Source organism: Parus major, chromosome 7, assembly GCF_001522545.3.
Source record: "Parus major isolate Abel chromosome 7, Parus_major1.1, whole genome shotgun sequence".
Taxonomy (NCBI): Eukaryota; Metazoa; Chordata; class Aves; order Passeriformes; family Paridae; genus Parus; species Parus major.
The window spans coordinates 26,300,040-26,319,929 of NC_031776.1; the positions used below are offsets into that span (position 1 = coordinate 26,300,040).

The 19,890-nt window shown below is 40.7% G+C and overlaps 1 protein-coding gene across 31 annotated transcripts in view; it reads right to left on the reverse strand.

Annotated features, from left to right (window-relative positions):
• The window catches only part of CLASP1 (cytoplasmic linker associated protein 1), a 171,022-nt gene that overhangs the window by 97,177 nt on the left and 53,955 nt on the right, over positions 1–19,890 (reverse strand). For 2 of the 31 annotated variants that reach the window (XM_019007433.2, XM_019007432.2), the window contains exon 1: positions 18,680–18,783. The exons of the other annotated variants lie outside the window; for them this stretch is intronic. In XM_019007433.2, coding sequence (XP_018862978.1) covers positions 18,680–18,695 — 16 coding nt within the window. In that variant the 5' untranslated portion in view covers positions 18,696–18,783. Of the gene's footprint in view, positions 1–18,679; positions 18,784–19,890 lie in introns of those variants that run through there. 31 annotated transcript variants of the gene reach the window in all.

A 19,890-nucleotide genomic window follows, 5' to 3' on the forward strand; every position in this document is an offset into this window, starting at 1 on the left:
TCTTAAGAGTTAGTGAAACTGTCACTTAGACAGTTTTCAGCCATATGAAAGTTTCCATTAGCTTTAAGTAGATTTAGAAAAGAGGAAGTACAAATGTTACATTCCTACAAGTTTTGTTAATTAAGTATCAATAGGAGACAATATAATAACTATGATACTGAGTCAAAAGGCACAGGCTCAAACAGCCAAAAGAATTCACAAAAACATCAAAACCAGAAATAAATTCATTAAGAGCTAGGATTTGTAAGTTTCAGCAATTACTTTACTACGGTTCACCTAAACAAGAATCAAACACCCGTGAGTGAGGAGCTGCAGAGACACAGCCTTTACCCCACACTGATGTAAAAAACAAATAATTGAGAGACAGATGCAGACATGTACATAAGGCAAAATCAAAGTGGAGAAGAGAGAGAGATAAGGATTTACTTTCCTCAAAGTAATCCTTGGAAACACAATATTCCCACAGTGCTTTTTCCAGCCAGCCATACAGCCTTCCCCCAGACCTCAAGAGCACCAGGAAATCCACAGTACATACCTTGGAAAAACACACCCACCCCAAAAGCCCAAGCATTTACATAAAATTTCAATTTAAAGAGCAAAAGCAGCTTTTCCCTGCCCTGCACTTACCCCTGTGGCTGTCCAGAGGTTGGTCATTATGCTTTGTGGGACACTCACCCTCCATTCGCTGCCAGGCTGTCCAGACATCTCCCCAGCCCTCACAAACACCCCAGCTATTTCAGAGCCTGTAAAAGACTCCACGCCAGGGTGTTGCCTCTGTATTTCACTGCTGTGGCTTTCCCTGCTGTGTTTGGGGGTGCTGCCCCAGTTTTGTTCTGGACCCTTGAAAACACCCTTTAAATTGCACCACCTTATTACTCCCTCCTCACTGCACTCTCATCAGCATAATCTTCAAAGATGAAAGACACAAAGTGGGTCCCTGAGCCCAAGAGATACCAATCAATGAGAAAGGCTGCTGATGCCGGGTGGCTCAGGGAGATCTTAGAGAGTCAGAAAACACTTTTTGACAGAACTACGGGAATTAGCCTTGTCACAGCATTCTGTCATACCCGAACTGCAGATAAAGCACACTATTTCCCACTTTAATATTAATCCTCTGCACTGCACTGCAGTGGCAATGTTAAGATTTTGCCTCAGCCTTACTAGAGTTTAATTATTTAGGCAAATAATTATATAAAATAAAGTGAATTCTTCTGCCTTCATTCACAAGACAGAAAAATTCCATTCTGCAGAGGCACAGAACTCCCTCAGGCACCACTTCCATACGCACACGCAGCAGGGCTGTGTCAGGTTATAGAGCAATCAATGAACCTTTCCCTCCATCTCTGCATTTGCTGGAAATCTTACGGCAACAGCCTGAACTCCCTGTGTTTGCAGCAAGCAAAGTCGGGATTCGGGCAGCAAAGTGGGGATCAGCATCACCCAGCTGTGGTCATCCACACTACACCCAGCACCCCAGGCAACAGCCACCTTTGCCAGGTCTGTGGTCAGCTTTGCACAGTATTCGCTTTAAAAATTATATAAATGTGACTAAAAGGTGGAGTCATTCAACAAGAGCAAGAAGTACCTGTCATTATTTTAACCTGTGAGTAAACTGAAACAGAGCTGAGGGACATTCTCAAGGGTATGAAGACTTCAGGGCACTGCCAAAGTCTAGATTAAGCTCCATTCCTGAACAGTTTTTTGTACTGATCCCTTTCTCTTCCTCCTACTAAAGATGCAAGTAGGGCTAGAAATGTTTTCTTATTTTCCCAGTATTATCTTCATAACTGCTGTATGCCTATTCAAAAAAAGACATTTGCAAATGGCTTGGGAAAAGTAGAAATCAAATCACAACATATTAGAAAAAAATATTTTAATTTAGTTGTTTTTGACGATTGCTTGAAGCTTAGCCACACCTGAAATTGTGTTCTCTGTATTTCCCATGGTCGGTGCTACAGGAAAACAGCAGCCAAGATTAAACCAAGCTCCCAGGGAGACACCTGCTGGTGGCAGCCTGGGGCTTATTTGCCAAAACCTGCAGGAATAAGGAGATACCTGTGGAATCGATAGGTGATATTTTGTCTTGTCTGGACTACCTATACCCTATGTAACTTATTTAGCAGGCATACCAACAATATGAAGCCTTGAAGTGGACAGTGTTTTTCACCAGTGAAGGGACAGAAGCCCTATGTGCAGACAGGGCAGGTGACTCCAGCCCACAGCCCAGGTCCAGATTTCCAGCTATTTGCACCATCTGCTGCCATGACATCACAGGGTGAGGCACTTCTCCAGCCTGCACTCCCCAGCTGGCATTCCTTTCTGAGGAGGCACAGATCCTTCTGCCTCCTCGGGCAATTATGACCAGTGCAGCTCACCTCGATGCTGACTGCCCCAACACTCATCATTGTCAACACAAGGAAATTACAGTTTCTACTGTTATCACTTATCGCTTCTTGAAGGGATACTCATTCTCTACACACACAGCACACCGAGGTAAAGCACTGACAACTGAGCCTGCAGGGTTGTGCTGGGAAGGAAAGAGCATCCTGACAGTTTTAGGACAAAGCACTGTTACAAAAAAAAGACAAAGGCATCTTACTGCCTCCAGTTACACAGAGCACATTGAGGGGGGGGCAGAAATACTGCAGATCCCACCTTCCAGCCACCAGAAACATCTGCAAAACCTGCTAATCCTCACAAGTCCTGCAGCAGAAAGCTTTCTAGAGATATCTACAAGGAGATAAAAATGCCAAGCTGCAGCCTTGTTTCCTTTTGGGTTAAGTCTCAGGATGGCTGTGTTGGTGAAGTTAAGCCAGTAAGCTGTGCTGGAGGCACCTGGGGAAGCTGCAGAACCAGCCCTTTCCAGTACCTTCACTTAGGCTTATTTACAATCATTAACAGGGACATGTTGCCCAGCACCTCATGTATGCTCCTCCTGTGAGATGGTGGGCTGTCCTAAACTTTCCAAGCAGCCACTTCTGAGCCAAGAAACAAAATAGGTGGAGTTATTCCAGAACAATGCAGGAAAAAACAAGGCTGTCACCCTACAGCCTGTACAGCCACAGAGAACAGCAGCCTTCTGTCCCAAGGCATTATCTGCCTGGTTAAAGGCTAATGCTAGAACATGGATACTAAACTGGAAAAAACTGTACAGTGTTACACACATCAGTGACTCCCATCCAGAATGCCCGGCCTGATGCATAATTAATATACTTTAATTAGATGACCATTTAAAATACTGTCAAATGCTCAGTGGGAAATAATCACGAGATAAGAATGTCTTAGACTGAAGGTGGTTGAGACAAAAGAAAAACCACAGAAGGAAAACTAGGGAGCAACTACTTCCCAGCCTACATGCCTTTTAAGAAAGATTATCAACTAGTAAAACAGGCATGGCCAGCCTGGTAATCAGGAATTTCTACCATAAATAAATACTTCATCTTTATAAAGATACACAGTACTACAGACACATGTTAAGTTATGTATGTATGTATGTTAAGACATATACATAAGCAGTTTACAAACAAGTTTTGTTTATCTAAGACTAATTCAAAGTTGAATTGTACAATGCAGGCTATGCTCTGTAGCCAGAAATGGTTACCAAACAGTGGTCTGAGATGCCTCTGAGCTCCAGTCAATGGCTACTAAGTTCAAGAGTTGTCTATGTGATCTCCACAGCATCCACTGCCGCTGTCAGCAAAGGAAAGGGGTGGGGAACCACACTTGATGTTGATGCTTCTCTGGACTATTCAGCAGTGCTGCCTGCCTGCCACAGCACTCTCCTGATACACTGAAAGACACAAGTTTTTGCCTATTCCTAACTAATTAAAGTAGTACTTGGGAACATTCTTGTCTCCCCACCACTTTAATTCAGTTCCCTGAGAGCAAGCAGAGCCTTTGAGAAACTGCATGCACACAGGATCTTACAAACCATGCCTCAGCATCAGTACACCAGTGCAAGTGTTTGCAGCCCATGCCAGCTTTTGCAATGTCTACATGACTACATTTGAGTACAACCAGTGCTTAGAGCAGCAGCTACTTAGAGCTGGTGAGAAATACCCATTCCCCACTCACATCACACTCATTTTGGCAAACACTGGCAGAGGGAAGCAATGGTTTCCTGACAATCAAGCCCATTTGGTTTTTATCCCCAGTGTCTCAAAGAGAATGAACACAGTAAATGGAAAGCTCACATTTCACGTTTCTCAGGATCATTAAAAATATAAAAATCCTATTGTATTTATTATTATGATCGTTCAAGACCACTGACTTCAATTAAAAATGTTTGGGGTTTTTTAAGATGCAAAAGCAGGAAGTAGTAGATAATATAAGGCAACTTTTAGTGAAAAAATGCTTGTTCAGTAATTTTTAAATGGATGTTCACTGGCAATAACTTATAATACTACTCTGCACAGATTTGTGTATGATCTAGATAGGATTAGTTCCACTTTTTTGACACAGTGGAAAGAAAGGACAAGTACAAATGAGGAATCTAACTCCAGGTCATGCAGAAAAGTCAGAATTAGAGCACATGCCAGAAGATGTATCAGAGCATAGGATTTCCTTTATTTAATCACCATCACATTAAGCTAAAGTCTGCTTCCAGCTCTATATATTTGGGATGAAGGTAAATCCAAACACAGGAAGAACTCTGCAGGATTTCTTTTTTTAAGTAGCTCATCTCAGATCATCTTCTGTATGTTTTCAAGTGAGCATGGAGAGGTTTTAGTACATCAATTAGTAGCCTATTTGACAGATACTTCAGTACAGCATATGGTTTCCACGTGGCTGGCTAACCTAAAATAATCAAACTGATATTTAATTCAGCTTCAAATAAATATATAAGCACAGTCTGAATGCCTGATTTAAAGTAGAAAGCTCCAATTCCTGAGATACATCTGTTTTCTTGGGCCTTTTTCACCTGTCCTTCAAAGCCTCAGTTTAAGAAAACCATGGGCTCAAGGAAAAAAGTCTAGAGACGTGGGAGAAAAGCGCAAGAACCAAAAATGTGTCACAACTGATGAAGTATTAAGAGTCAGCAGGGCTTCTGTTTTCCTGTTTCATCCACTCCCCAACACCTTTAAAACAAAGGATAGATGTATGTTCCTTCATCCACATTCTTCCCCATAAAGAACCATCATTAGGTACAGCAAACAGAGCAGTCACACTCAAAGGGAGAAAAGCAAACAAAAAGAAAGAGTAAAGACACTACTGAAATTTTCCTTCCTTTTGTCATTAATTACTTCTGCCTACCAAATTTGATATTCATATTTCAGAGGCAACATGAAAGCCTGAGCAAGCAGGGGATGTGCTACAAAGAAGAAAGCATCTTTCTCAACGCGCTTGCAAAATAAATAATGCAGTCATAGTGCAGATAAAAACAATTACTATTATTCAGACTTTATAAAAAAATAAGCACAAATATCCCCCTCCTTTTCTTTTAAAAGTTAAAGACATACAAGTAGTTGTGTCCTAATCAGTCTAACATAATCCTGCCCCACCCATTTTTATTTGGCCTCAGTCAGTGCTGCTGCTCACTTTCTCCCCATGGCTCAGCACCCTTTTTCAACCATCCTCAGGTCCCTGCACCTAGGTAAAACTTAAGCCCATCATCCAAACCATCCACCATGACTGAATGTTTGACTTAGTAATTGATTCTGATCACAGCTGATCATCTGACTTCTTTAGTAACCATCCTGTTTTCTTCCCACATACTGTGTGCACATAGAAGACTTCCACATCTGTTCTGTCCCAGAAAGAATGATGAAAAATCAGTTTTCCCACATAAAGCCAATTACTGCATCAAATAACAATATGTCACTATCAAATAGGAAATTCAAACTGAAAAATCTGTTGTGACAGATCAGTAAAATCTTGATTCGTCTCATCTGAACTCTACCAGCTTCCCTGCTGCATCTCCTGTACCACTTGACTCTAACTCCAAGACCATCTCACCCACAAGAAAAACTAAACAAAGGGACTAAGGGCAGACTAGCTTTGACCTTAATCTCTTAGTTTTAATTAAGTTCAAAACTTGGCAAGAGGTGGTGAAGCTCTGAATAAACATTTACAAGCAAGCAGAAGATTTCCTCTGGTTCAAAGGCAACGTCTGTCAAGTGAAAACGAAAGATGAATTTGCCTCAGGACTCAGATGCACAATCAAATTATTGCTGCTTAACAAGTTATAAGACACCAGCTGAGCCAAAGTAAGAGCCCTTGAGATGCCTTTATACCATGGCAAGTGTAAGGTAATATAATTTAACTTAGCCCTAAAGAAAGAAATATAAGCCAAGCAGAATCATTCACATTTATTACAAAGAATACAAACACTAACCACAACCCAGTTAAACATCTTACTCTGGATCTACTCATTAAAGACTTCACAAAACAAATGCTGACCTAAATGGAACTGGAGACATTAAAAATCAAAGAAGTTCCCGTGTAAGAGCTGGGAACGTTGATTGCAGAAAAAGCCTGGCACAGCCATTTCCACCACTGTTGGAGGGAAAAAACTCAAAATCACTCATCTTTCCTTAGTACTGACATCTTCTCACAGGTGATTCTGCCATGAGAAGCTGATGTGGAACAAGACTGAGACAAGGTGGTGAGCCTTGCTGGTTTAAGTCCTTCCTCATTCAGAAAAGCTACTGAAATCATTATCATCACAGGATACTGAAACCCAACTGTTGTCCATCTAAATAGATTTCTGGTTTCAGGCAGGGGCACTTGCTGCCTCCATGTAAGAAGTCAGCAAGTCGAAACTAAAAAGAAAACAATGCTTTATTAATACAAAGAACCATTTTCTAAGCAGCTTGAGATCTCTCCTTTCCCTAAGGCAAGTCTGGCTGGCACAGCGACTTTGTACATCTGTGACCCTGAAAGATCATTGCAATGATAATTCAAATGGACAAATTAGATAGCAGCTTCTTCCCCCTTGCACTGATTTGTCTGTGCTGTAGAGAGCTACGTCCCTTCATATGTGACATTTATGCTTCACTCCTAAACTGCAAGCTGTAAAGTGTAGTCCTTGTAAAGGCTCAGCTCCTAGAAGCAAGCTGTCCCTTTTCAGCAGCCTGCTTATGATACAAACATAGAAGTCACCAAGAGAACCACAGACTCCACTACACCGTGTTTCTCCTTTGTTAAATTGGAAAGATAAGCATAAATACACATGTTGAGATGAACTACTCTCATTTCAATTCTAGGACATACAATTCAAAACTAAAAGCTAAAACTGAGTAACTTAAAAAACTTAGACGGATTTTCACTACTTGCCTGAAACACAGAATACCTAACAGAGACAAAATCTAGGTAACCAGAGCTCAGTATGATACTTGATGTACACTGCTCAAGTTAAAGTTTAGGGAGATGAAAATAGGTTCTGCAAAATACAGAGGAGAGTTAGAGATTAAATTTCTACAACTCACAGAGAAGGACAGATAGTGAATAGAGAAAGGAACAGAGAAATTCTAGTAAAACACATATAACAGGAATTCACACACTGTGTGCTTTGTGAGTCATCCCAGGAACTGGTGCATATGCATCTTCTTACTTGTCAGATCAACTCATAGCATGCTCAAGGAGCAAGAGTCAGGCATCCCTTTCAGTCAAGCAATTCAATTAAATGCTTCCTAATGACTGAAACCACAATTCCTTATTCCCCATTACTATAAAGTCACTCCCCACAGTTTGGTGTCAAAATAAAATATTACTAAAACAGTAACAGCCCAAGAGATAATTCAAATGTCTAATATTTCTATCAACAATCACTTCTTGGGTGGTATTTTGTAGGTTGCTAGACACAAGTTCAAAGTCTAGCATAACTATCTAGGGTGATTCAAGGATGACCAATTTAGATCTTCCTCCTGTTCAGGCATGTTATGGCATGTAGTGTAATGCAGGAGGACTTTTAGGTCCACCTGCTCTTTGGGACTTACAGGACAGAAACATCTGTATTCTGGGGGTGTGGGAGGACAGAGAAATTGATACTAAATTGATTCATATCACTATAATATCCTACTAGTTAGGAACAGAAGAGAGGTACATGGGCAACCAACTACAAAACCAAATAGCACAATATTTGAGCATAAATCTTAATCAGGGGTGACAACAGAAACTAATAGATTGCTTTAATCTTTAAGAGGCTTCTTTGAAGGTTATTCAACAAAATAAAATAAGGATTACGTCTGAGACATTTCTATTTTGGAAACTCTGCAAGAGGTTCCCAGGTTGAGATAATGGTCTTCAAGTACTTACTGGGCCTTTTACAGTGCAGTAGCACTGATGAAATCTTTCCCTGAACCCAGGTTTACCGTAAGTGATGGCCGGGAAGAAGACATTTGTTTTCTGAGTTTGCTCTGAAGATACTGATCCCAAGGTAAGTATCTGTAGCCATCAGGTCACAGAGGTGGCAAGAGCTGGGAGAAGGAAAGCTCTTTGAAACACCTTTGAAATCAGAATATGATGCATCCTCACATTTGCATGATTTCTTAGATCCCCATTTTATTAAGTCTTTATTTTTAGATCACTTTGTTGTCATCTTCCACTTACTTCACATGTTTGTACAGGAGAAAAGGCATGACTCAGAACAAAGGAGGTGCAGAGGACCACCATTTCTCTTTCACAAGAGGCAAAATGGATTTTTCTTTGTAAGGGTGAGCTCATCCTGAGAACCCCCTCCTGTCAGTCCTCACTGAAATTATGACGCTCTGTAATACATCTATGTGCTGCATAACAAAAAAAGACTAAGCTCAAGGTTATTAAAGGTACTTTGTCTCTCATAGGCTGTAAAGTGTCCAGATACACCTAGAATTTACAATCCAAAGCAGGAACAAAGAAAATAACATGTCAAAGAATTTAAATGTTTTATTTTAAACACATTTCATTTCAGACACGGGAACTGAGAGAATTAAAAAATGGGACTAAGTTGTTAAAAATGAAATGTGTGTTACAGAGTAAAATCTAACAAGGGAAACAATGGTTCTTCCACATCATTCATTTCACAACAGCTTCCCACTCACATGTGCAAAGCAAAATACACTTGTATTATATACAAGTAAAATATATTTGGTGGTTTGTATTTATGAATTGTGTAGCAACATCAGGATTCCAGGTGAAACCAAGACCTTCCTTCTACCAGCTGGAAGAGACACCGAAACCAATCTTCAAATGACAACAGCCAGTCACAGACTTTATCTGATAGTTTCATTCCTAAACCTTCCACTTTGAGGCTTTCATAGTGACTCACAGGTGTGCAAATACATTCGCTCCAAAGCACACTTGAACCAGTTGTAAAAACTGTTTGAGAGCTAAGACTCACTATTTCTATTCATTCATTCACCAAGTAAAAGGATCTTGATGCACAAGTAAATTCTTTTAACATTATAATACTCCTTAAGATCAACAGTCAGATTCCAGACTCTCATGCATTTACTTTACATTTTGACAAATCAGAAGCAGGAGTGACCATGTGTTATGCTCTGTGTAACAAAGTGTTAATGCTTGATTTGACAGGCAGGATTACTATCTGTTGACACACTGAAAAATGCCCACAAACTCCATGACTTAAACACTATCAGGTATGGAAGTGGTAATAGCACAGAGGAGGTGTGAAAGAGGCAGATATGAGCACCAAATTAGCAAGTTTTTATTATTAGCAGGTGTTTCCAGGCATTGCTCAGACTGAAGAACCAGTATGAACATTAAAAAAATTTGCATTAAGAGTTGACTATAACACAAAGAAAAGAAAGAAGTGTATAGCAGTTGCACATCAGAAATGTCAAGCAGACCAAGTTTCAGAAGAAAAAAAAATATAAATCTTTCTCCACCCAATCCAGTTATTTTTAGCAGACAATATAGGCTGCTGCTGCCTTGTTGTTAAACACAAATAACAGGGAATGCTCACAGGGCACTGCTATTTGTCAGCAGCTGTTACTGAAAACCAAACACAAGGGGCAAGTGAGCAGTGAGCAGTACCCTGCCTCCAGATGCAAACAAAATTTAAAAGAAATAGGAATAAAGTGTAGGGGAAAATAATGTCTTATCAAATCCCTAAACCCAAATTCTATGCTCAAATGTACATAAACCTTCAGCATTTCTGGAGAAGGCAAGTACCAGTCACAGCTTGACCACTTCATTCCTTTCACAAGCAGGAGTGCTGAAGGTCCTGTACACTTTGAAGGTATTACAGAAGTAAGAGATTTCCACCTAGACATGATTATTATTCATATGTGGCCAACTGCTTTAACAGGTATCAGTTTAAGCAGAGAGAAAAAAGATTTGGGGCCTCCCAAAACAGGAGAGCAGGATCAGCCTGGTTCATCTGAAGCTTCCACCATTAACCAGCTCGAGCCACCTGAATTGCTCATCTCCATTACAGATCACTTACTTTAGTTTAAAGTAGCAAGAATTATTATTTTGTCCAGACTGGAATTGAATGGCTCAGTTACACAAAAGCTCTTTACTATTTGTACTGCTGTGTCAGCCTGCAGCACTCAGTGACCAGCAGCATCCTGGTTCACTGGATATAGTGCACATCCCACCAGCCCCCTAGATATTGTCAAACACTGAATCTCTGCTTAGAAGCCACAAACCAGCCAGAGAAGTAAGCTTTGAACCATTAGCCTGCATATTAACCAGCACCTAGGGGCCTTTCAGTCCAGCTAAACTATGTCATTTGAGATAAAAAGATGAAATTACACTCCTGCTGCCCTCTCTGGTGAGAGTCTCTTGGCATGATTTAGTCTGAAGAGTCTGTGAAGGGATAAGAACAACTTTGCCTCCTGGCACTATGGAGAAAATAATCCCTACATCTCTTATGGAATTAATGTGTGTCCTACATGAACTTCTCCATTCATGTCTGATTCACATCCCATTCTTGTTTAGGCTCAACAGGTAACAAGCGTGGCTTCTTAAAAACAAATGACTGAGAGGTCAACACGGATCTTGCTAGAATTAAAAAACCCATAAATTAATCACACCACAAACTAAAGATGGTGGCAAAACTTAGGAATTTCAACTTTCTAAATGAAAATTTCAAATTCAAAGCAATGACAACAAATCAGCCTTAGGCCTGTCCAAGTTCCACTCCAGCAAACATACCACCATGCTGGCGAATCATCTGGTTCTCTTTAGCAACCATCTGTGCTTGCTTCACTTAAAGAAGAATTACCAAACAGAGGAACTGGCACATGTGAAGCACAGCACATAACAGACAAGTATAGATTCACTTTTAGTTTTTCTCAGAGATTGAAAGTAAGTAAGATCAGTTTTTTTTAACTGGGAGGCATGAATTTCAATAAAACTTTTACATAAGGATGTCCATAAGAAATCAAAGCTTCAATTAGCATAAACTGTTTGGCCTTGCCTCTTTACCTATGCAAAGCTTCAAGGGTCCCCACTACACCCTCCCTCCTCTTTACATCCTGGAGACTGAATTGATGAAGTCTTCACTGAGAAGCAGAACCAAGAAGATGGGCTGGACAACTTCCAGTCCCTCTTTTTTAACAGTAATTTTGTGTTTAGTTTCTGAATATTTGGAACAGGGTCCTTCTAATTCATCTGGAAAGCCTCTCCCACTGATACAAAGAACCACTGATAATTCCTGCCTGGAACTGGGGTAGGTTTGTTGAAGTGATCTAGGTTAGTCATCTAGATTACATTTAAACCAGGCTTACTTAGCTTCCCTTTCTAAATATTACAAGGAAAGAAGGTAAAAAACCTTACTGAGATAAAGAAAATTAATTCAAAATCCCGAGTTTACAATAAGTATTACGGTTGTCTACACAGGGAAGAGGAACAGAGATGTCTGCAAAATATATCTTACCATTTCAAGTAAAGTTTCAGAAGACTCCTAATCATAGTATTTTGAAGAATGGCATGAAGATTAAATGGAACTAAAATACAGCTCACCTACTAACTTGTAGCAAACTGCACTTCACATAAACAATTAGAATATATCCACATTTAAATATCAAGCTTTACATTCTTAATATTAAAATCAAATAGCAATCTGCAGCTTAATGCTTCACTGAAAATGCCCATGTGCAACTTGACAGTCACACTGATGACAGACCAATAAAACTAAAGTGAAGCATTATCACCCATTCTAGCATAACACAAAATCAGCAGAGGATGTGCATTAGATGATACAGGCTGCCATTTATAGAAGTGCCTCTGTTGTGGCTTGCAGCCTTTTCATGCTGACATCAGGTTGTGTTGTTAGCTGAGGTCACATTCTCTTCTCCCTTTAGCCCTGTTACCATTCTTGATAAACTGAAGAGCTGAATAACAGGCATAATCTCAAATGACACTGGCAAACCTTGCCTTCAGCTTACTGACACACACAGCTAGAAAGTACTGAGTAAAAAAAAAATACTGAATCAATCTGAATATCTTCCATAACTACTAAAAGTGAAATAATGCACAACTTGGGTTAAAAGGGACCTCTGAAGGTCAAGTGACACAATCTCCTCCTGAAAACAGGGCTGACAAAGTTGTATTGCTCAAGGCCATATCCAGACTAATTTTAAAAACTTCCACAGATGAAGATCCTCTGTACAACCTCTTCTAGTGCTTCACCCACTATCTTCAAAGTGAAGAAAAATATCAGCTCCTGAGAAAACCCCCAAGCATAGGGCTGTCCTCTCAGTCCTTCAAGTATGTGGACCACTGCAACTTGCATAAAACCAACTGAAAACCTCTCGATGAAAAAAGTCTTACTTCTAAGTCAGAGGTTTTCCAGAATTAGTGGTCTATGCATTATAGGTACAGGAAAGTCAAGATTCCAGCCCAAAATTTATAAAATGAGCTGCTCATCACAGCTTTTTATTGACATTTGTCCTGTGTGTAGTTCCACAGAAACCCTTCCATGCCATGAGGGAGCAGAGATGATCTGCTTTCAAATACTGGTCAGAACATCGCTGGCCACAAGTCCAGAGCATCAAACACAGTTCAGGAACATTCTCACTTCTAACTGGAACCATTTACCATTTTTAGGGCAGGTAAAACAAGGTGTTTCAGATGGCTCTGCTATCCTGCTCTCCTGGGAAGAAGCCGTGGAAAGGACCAAACGTAACATGCTCATACTGGAGGCCCTGAAGGGAACATTCTGCTGCAGCTCATGGAGCACCTGGCCTGGTTTGTACAAAGGACACAGGACCTGGCACAGTCCACCTCTGTCACAAAGCTCCCAGGGCCCCAGTATTCTGCCACATCTCCCACACTGTCATGCAGAGTGAACAGAGCTCCTTGTAATGTGCTGCTGCAAGGAAGAAATAGGACAAAAATAGGGACAAAACTGCTTTAGAGCCCATGATAATAAATAGGCTTCAGGGAGTGCCATGAAGGGAAGCAGCAAGCATGGAGCACAATGTGCACACAAAGACTCAACACAGAGTCTTTGGAGAAATCCCACTGCAGTGAGACAAAATCCAGTGCATACATCAAAAAGAAAAGAAAAAAAAAAGAAAAAAAAGAAGACATCTAAGGAAAGCACTAGAGACAAGTATGGAGCTTCTCAAGGGGGAGGGAGCAGAGAATAAGTTTCAGTGTGCTGGTGCATAAATATTTTGCCTGTAGAGGCTTGGGATCAGATCTTATTTAAATCTCCAGTGAAAAGGAGCGTGATTGTCCCTCCACATCACAGAAGCTCCATGTGATTAGAACCCTCTGCAGATTCAGCTCCTGCCCAGCACAGAGCTCAAACAGCAGGAGTGTAAATCAAACTTGAAGTGCACTGGCAGAGCTGCAGCAGGAAGAAGTGTGCCCAGCCCTGCCTCTCCAGGGCTGCCTCCAGGATTGCCCCTGATCCCAGCAGGAGCTGGGGGGAGTTCAGGGGAAGAAACATAAATGATGGAGAATAGAGTTAGGACTCATTCTTCATAAAGCAGCCCTAATTAGAAATGTCAGGTCTCATTATGAGCCAACTAGACAGGAGTCCCATTACTCAGGAGAAACATACGTGGATGACATGCATTTCTTAAAGATGTACACATCTTACTTCTACCACAGCCAAAGGGAACAGTCTCACTACATGGGGGTGAATGCAGCACCAATGCTGCCAACTGCATAAACACTGCAGAAGCAGTGCCAACACTGTTTCATACCTAAAACTTCTATCTCCCCCTTCCCTCTGGAAGGCTAGGAGCAGTCATGCCTAAAATACTCATAACAAGGCTTTTTAGAACAGTCTACCAGCAATTTACCAAAGGTCCATTCCTACTGAAACCATTGGAGTCCATTAGTATCAAAGGGAGCAGATCTGGAGTAAAAAAAATAGTGTAAATTCCTCTCTTCTACCTCTGCATTCAAGGATTTGTCTCCATTGAAGTCCAGACATGTCTCATATCCCCTAGACAGCAGCATCTGTATCTCATACCAGAAATGTCCATGTCATGCATCTAAAGGATTTTCTGGTGTACTGATAAGCTCTGAGGAAGGCAGGTTAGGTGGGTCAGAGGAATGGGAACAGCACTGGAAATGTGGTTGCTATAGGTTTTGCCATTCTTGAAAAAAAGCAGTTCAGGTGACACTTTACATCGAAATAAGGTATTTCTCTCTTCCTCTGTAGTGCATTGTTTGTGATAAAATTCACCTGGCTTGACTTTTAAGGCCAACTGCAAAGCAGAAGCCATTAGCAGCTTTCCTCATGAAGATTTGTCTGCAGTGAGATCCCTGCAGGCTACACATGGGGTGTAAACCTAGCCAGGACTATTCAGGGCTGTCTGCAGCTTTGGGGCTTCAGAGGAATAAACAAACAAAAAAAAAAGACTCAAACTGCTTTGCACAGTGCAACAAAAGGATTCTTTTGACAGAGCAGCAGGGCAGAATTAATCTCTTCAGCAGGAAGAAGAAACCCAGTCATTATGCAGTATTTGCTGTCTTAATATTACAAAAATAGGATGCATTTACTTATTATAGTTCAGTCTTGTTCTATTTCACATCACTATATCTGAGCTACAAACAAAATACTTCAGCCAAACAAAATGGAGGAGGAAGGCAGTGCAATGCCAGACCAGGGCCAAGTACAGACAATGCCTTCCCTGTACTTCCCTCTGGAGTAACAAACTAGCACTTGTCCACTCCTGCATTTTGAAAAAAGCCCCTCTTCATGCCCCTGACTCACATGGCTGTAACAGCAGGTGTTGTTCTACCACTGCATGTTAGAACTGGACATACCATCTGTATTAGTAAGTCTTCCTCAGAAATGGGCTCAGCAGTCTAATCTCATCCAGCCTAACATCAATGACCTGAAAATGAAAAGTAACTAGGTTCAAGAAGACCTTCAAGCCTCCAAGCATTTGGTCTCAGATTCTTTAGAAATCAACCAGGTGCTCTTCAGTCTAGACACTTTAATAAAACCTCACAGTTTTGGAAGCTGCACCTACAACATACAAGGTGGTTACATATGTGTCTAAAATATAAAAGGACGGGGACGTTATTTGTTGCTGGTAGGAGAAACAAATAACTTCTGATATTTCATGTACTTCTGTTGCCCATAAAAGCTTATCCTGTATTTCACCAATTACCACAGAGTGACTGCTGTCCTCAGAGGCTGTTAATTACAGTGGCTAAACTCATTCCACTTGTTACACACTCAAGCTGAAAACAAATCTCATCAAATAAATGAGAGCAGCAGCACAGAATTCATCAAAGTGCTCCACAAGAGGTGCAAAAAATTTCATCTCTTCCCCAAGCAGTCTTTGGCCACCACTGAGGCAGCTGATTAAGGACAGCAATTGAATTCTAACTGGGACAGTGATTCTATATAAAAACAGCCCAGAGCAGTCATTTAAAAGTAGTTATTAGGAAAGTACTCTCCAGCATGCAGCCAGCATACAGAAAGGGGAAAGACTGACACCTACTCCTCTACCACTTTCCTGGAAACAGAACAGTTCGTGAGCCTCAAGCAAGTACTTCTATGTCAAGAACAATTCTGTAATTATTTTCATAGCAGTGGAAAGTTTGTAATAATTTCACTTGTGCTCACTGAAGTACTCTACTGTGTACCCCCAACAAGTGTTGAAGTCAGTGTGTGCGAAACACCACACAACCCAAATAAACCTCATGAATCTGCAGTATACAACTTTGGGATCCCTTTTACTCCCACCAGATTGTCCTTTAGTGTACCAGTCTTCCTCTACAATATTTGAGTGACTTGTACTCCCAACTCTCAGAGAATTGCTGAGAATTAAAAGGCTGACTTAAAATCACTGCTATGTTCAGAGTGTATGCACAGGCATATGTATGAACTGTCCTACTGAGAAACTTGCCCCTGGAAGATTCTGTGTACCATAAATGACAAAGCTAAGTGATCAAAACCATAAGATTTAGTTAGTCCTTTCATGTAACAATGTCACTGGAGTTAATATTGCCCCAGCTTTTTCCACAAGCTGTTTCTGACAGAACATCTACAGAAGAGAGCCAGCTGGGAAAAACAGCACAGAAGATATTAGGAAACTGGTGCAGACATTTAAAAGACAATGGCCACTGCAAATTTAAGGCTCTGCTTTAGAGGTGAAACCAACCTGACAACAAAACACGTGAAATAATTTGAAAGAAAAGACCATAGCAGAGAAAACAGTAAACTACTAAGCATTCTTAAACTATGATTACCTCCACGGCTGTACCAAATATTACTGCAATTTCCATGGGAGAGAAGAGTGTAGGATTTTTTCATTCCAATTCTTCATGAACACTGGAATATAAATTCATCCTTACCATATGTTTTAAGTTGCATGTGTTCTCTGAGGCAACCACTGAGGTTGCTCATATACACATGGTGCTTCACCAGTGGGGAGGAAGAGAACAGGCCCTGCATGAAGAAGTTAATCTCCAGATGTGTAGGACATTCATGCATTTAACTTCCATTAGTAATAATGGAATAGTGCACGTTAATCTTTTACTCACAAAGCCTACACTAAAGAGCAGCATCTCATCCCTTAACTGCCCACTCCTTCAGCCTGTTTTATGCATGTCTGTCGGTGATGTTGGCAGTAGAGTGGTTCTGCTTAATTACACCAAAGCTTTGCCAAAAGAGCATTTATGTGTTCATATAAAACTATTAGGCTTAGGGGAAGTGATGAAACAACCAGAGTAATTCTGGTCTTCTTTGCAAGAAAATCCTGGATCAAGGTACTTTGGATTCAATCCAGGATTCACAATACACTAACAATTTACACACTTACTTTTCTTCTGACATTTGCTTCTACTACAGTTCAGACAACCAACAGTGACCTGAGGTCAGACATTTCCCAGCTGGTAAGATCAGCTGGACCACTGCCCCAGGGTCTTCATTCCCCCAGCTGATCTTTTAAAGCTGAGAAGTTCCCAGCATGATGAAATCATCACACTTCATTGACAAAAACAAATACATGCTTGTTTTCTGTAATATGCAATGAAATACACTAACTATTCCACACAATTCCAACTTTGGAAAAACCATGGATTGTTCTCAACTCCTCTTTTGACCAGGCCAGGAGGAGACAGAGGTCAAAAGTTTCTTCGCTGTAGATGGTGACACTATCCACTGACAGGTGATGCAGTTCATGAGAAGAACCAGCCCAGACAGGTTTCTTTATTCATTTCCTGGCATTGGGAGGCATTTACTGATAGTGAACAAGGAACACCACACACATGAATCCACTGCTTCCTCTGAAAATATATGCAGTAACTGTCTTGGAAAAAAATGTTCCAAAAGGATAAAATAAAGATCTGTCCATAGAAATGGCACATACTGTAGCATACAGTATTCATTCCACTGCATTCAATTTGCCCAGGAGATTTCCACGTTCTGTTACAAAAAAAGCTGCCAATTTACTCACACCTTGCAACAGTAAACATCAATACAAATCAAGGTCTATAAAATTCAGATACCGACCGACTCAGACTTCCTAAAATTAGTTGACTGCATCCACAGAATAGTAAGGATTTCAAAAAGACAACAGGTACACTGAATCAAGAGCAAAGGGGGAAGAAAGAAAATGCAGCTTCTGCAAAGATGGCTAACAGAAATCATCTCCTCTGAAAGCTCAGACGAAAAGCACGGGCTTCTTAGGTACCAAAAATAAATACAATACATGCTCCCCTCTTGTTAATTAATTCTTCACAGGTGAATAGATACAGAGCTCCTCTGCCTTTCCATTTCACCTAGTCCCAATCCAGCCTCACTGACTACCATAGATCTCCTGTTACAGAAACGCAGTTAAAATGCAAAAATACAGGTTAAAAAAAAAGTGGTGTCTCTATTTGGCACATTCTTGGAACTGTGATTCAATGACAATTCAGAAGTACTCATAACCAATTTAAATAATCTTCCCAACTGATGCTGCAAAAGGAAACAGTTAGGAAATGGAAGTCTCAATGATCACTCAAAAACAACTCAGACCACAGCAGGGTTCCTAAAAATTCAGGTCCTTCAGCTCTCTCAACCTGTTCTGGTCCCTTGTATATGCATACATCCTCTTCCTTAACCCCTTCAAACAGACTATTTATCATAGTTTATAGAATCTTAAACTGAGCTTCATGACATCAGTCTACAGATGTTTGCAGACTGTTTTTTTTAAGTTCCACTTTTACTGCAAGATTGCTTAAGTCTCTTCAAACCATTAATAAGAGGTCGAATACTAAGACATTAACAAATAAAGCCATCCACCCCTGTGGCACATTCATTAGCACCTACCTTTCCCTGTAGTCATTCTCTGCAGTGCTGGGAAGCTGCTGGGGAAGGGCACTGTGCTCGGGAGCAGCCCCACAGTACACGTCTCTCAGTACATGTTTCTCAGCAACTTAATCACCAGCTAACTCGCCAGCCTCCTACACCCCTTTGCTGTGTGACCTAGCAGGCGACTGCCAGCTCTCCTCCAAAATAAAAGCCTGTACAGCATGCAGCTGAGCTCCATGTGCCCCCCTGTGCCTGCCTGCTCACACCCCTCCCCTTCTACATTTGAGAATTTCAGCAATATGCTTATTTACAAAGCTGTTAGAAAGGAAGTAGAGCTCCTCTCGTCCATTTGTACCTTCCACAAGGATGCACTATCAGTTAATGGTGCTCATTCAAGTATCACTCAGATATTACTGCTCTCTCAGCTCCCACACAGGTGAAGAGGTGTTTATTTGCTTTTTTCATGCCCTAAAAATGCTGAGTCAATGAAATCAACCTTCTATTTCACTTCACATTTCAACCTGAGAACTGTATTAATAGAGAGTAAGCCATAATGGAAATTTAATTGCACAAGGAGGTATGAATGCAAAAAAGCACAGTGCAGCATTTACAAAATATCTGTTATCCTGGGCAGTTGTCCCTCCTTCCCATCTGCAATTCTGCTGCTTGGATGTGTGTTGACAAACAAACAATATTTCACCCTCAGATGCATGGCATCACTTGGCAAATGTGGGTGATTTTCCTTCATACAATAAATATCAAAATAGTTTCCAGTGACTCAGCTTTATTACCAGCAAAACACAGGAATCTAAAATAGCTCCAGTTTTCATCTATTTAATTCCAAGTTCTCAACTTCACAAACAGAATTAATTTAGTAAATAGCGTATTTGTCTCATACACCCTCCCAAATATAGAAGTAGTTCTAATGAAAAGTAGCATCGCTCCCTCTTCATAGGTTTTTCAGTAACTGAAATTATTGCATCTTTTATTTTAGCACTGTTTTAATTAACTTGCTTACTCTTAGAGCACACACTCATGCAGTCAGCTACCAAAACTGCATCCTCCCCTCACCTTACTCTGCGCAAGTATCTGCGGGGGAGAGATCTCAGCTCCAGAATTCTGGCTTTGAGATCGCCTGCTTTGATTTCCTTCCAGCCCAAGACCACTACCACCTCCACTGTCCCTAAATCTTGCTCTTCTGAGTCAAAATTCAACATCAACAAGAAATG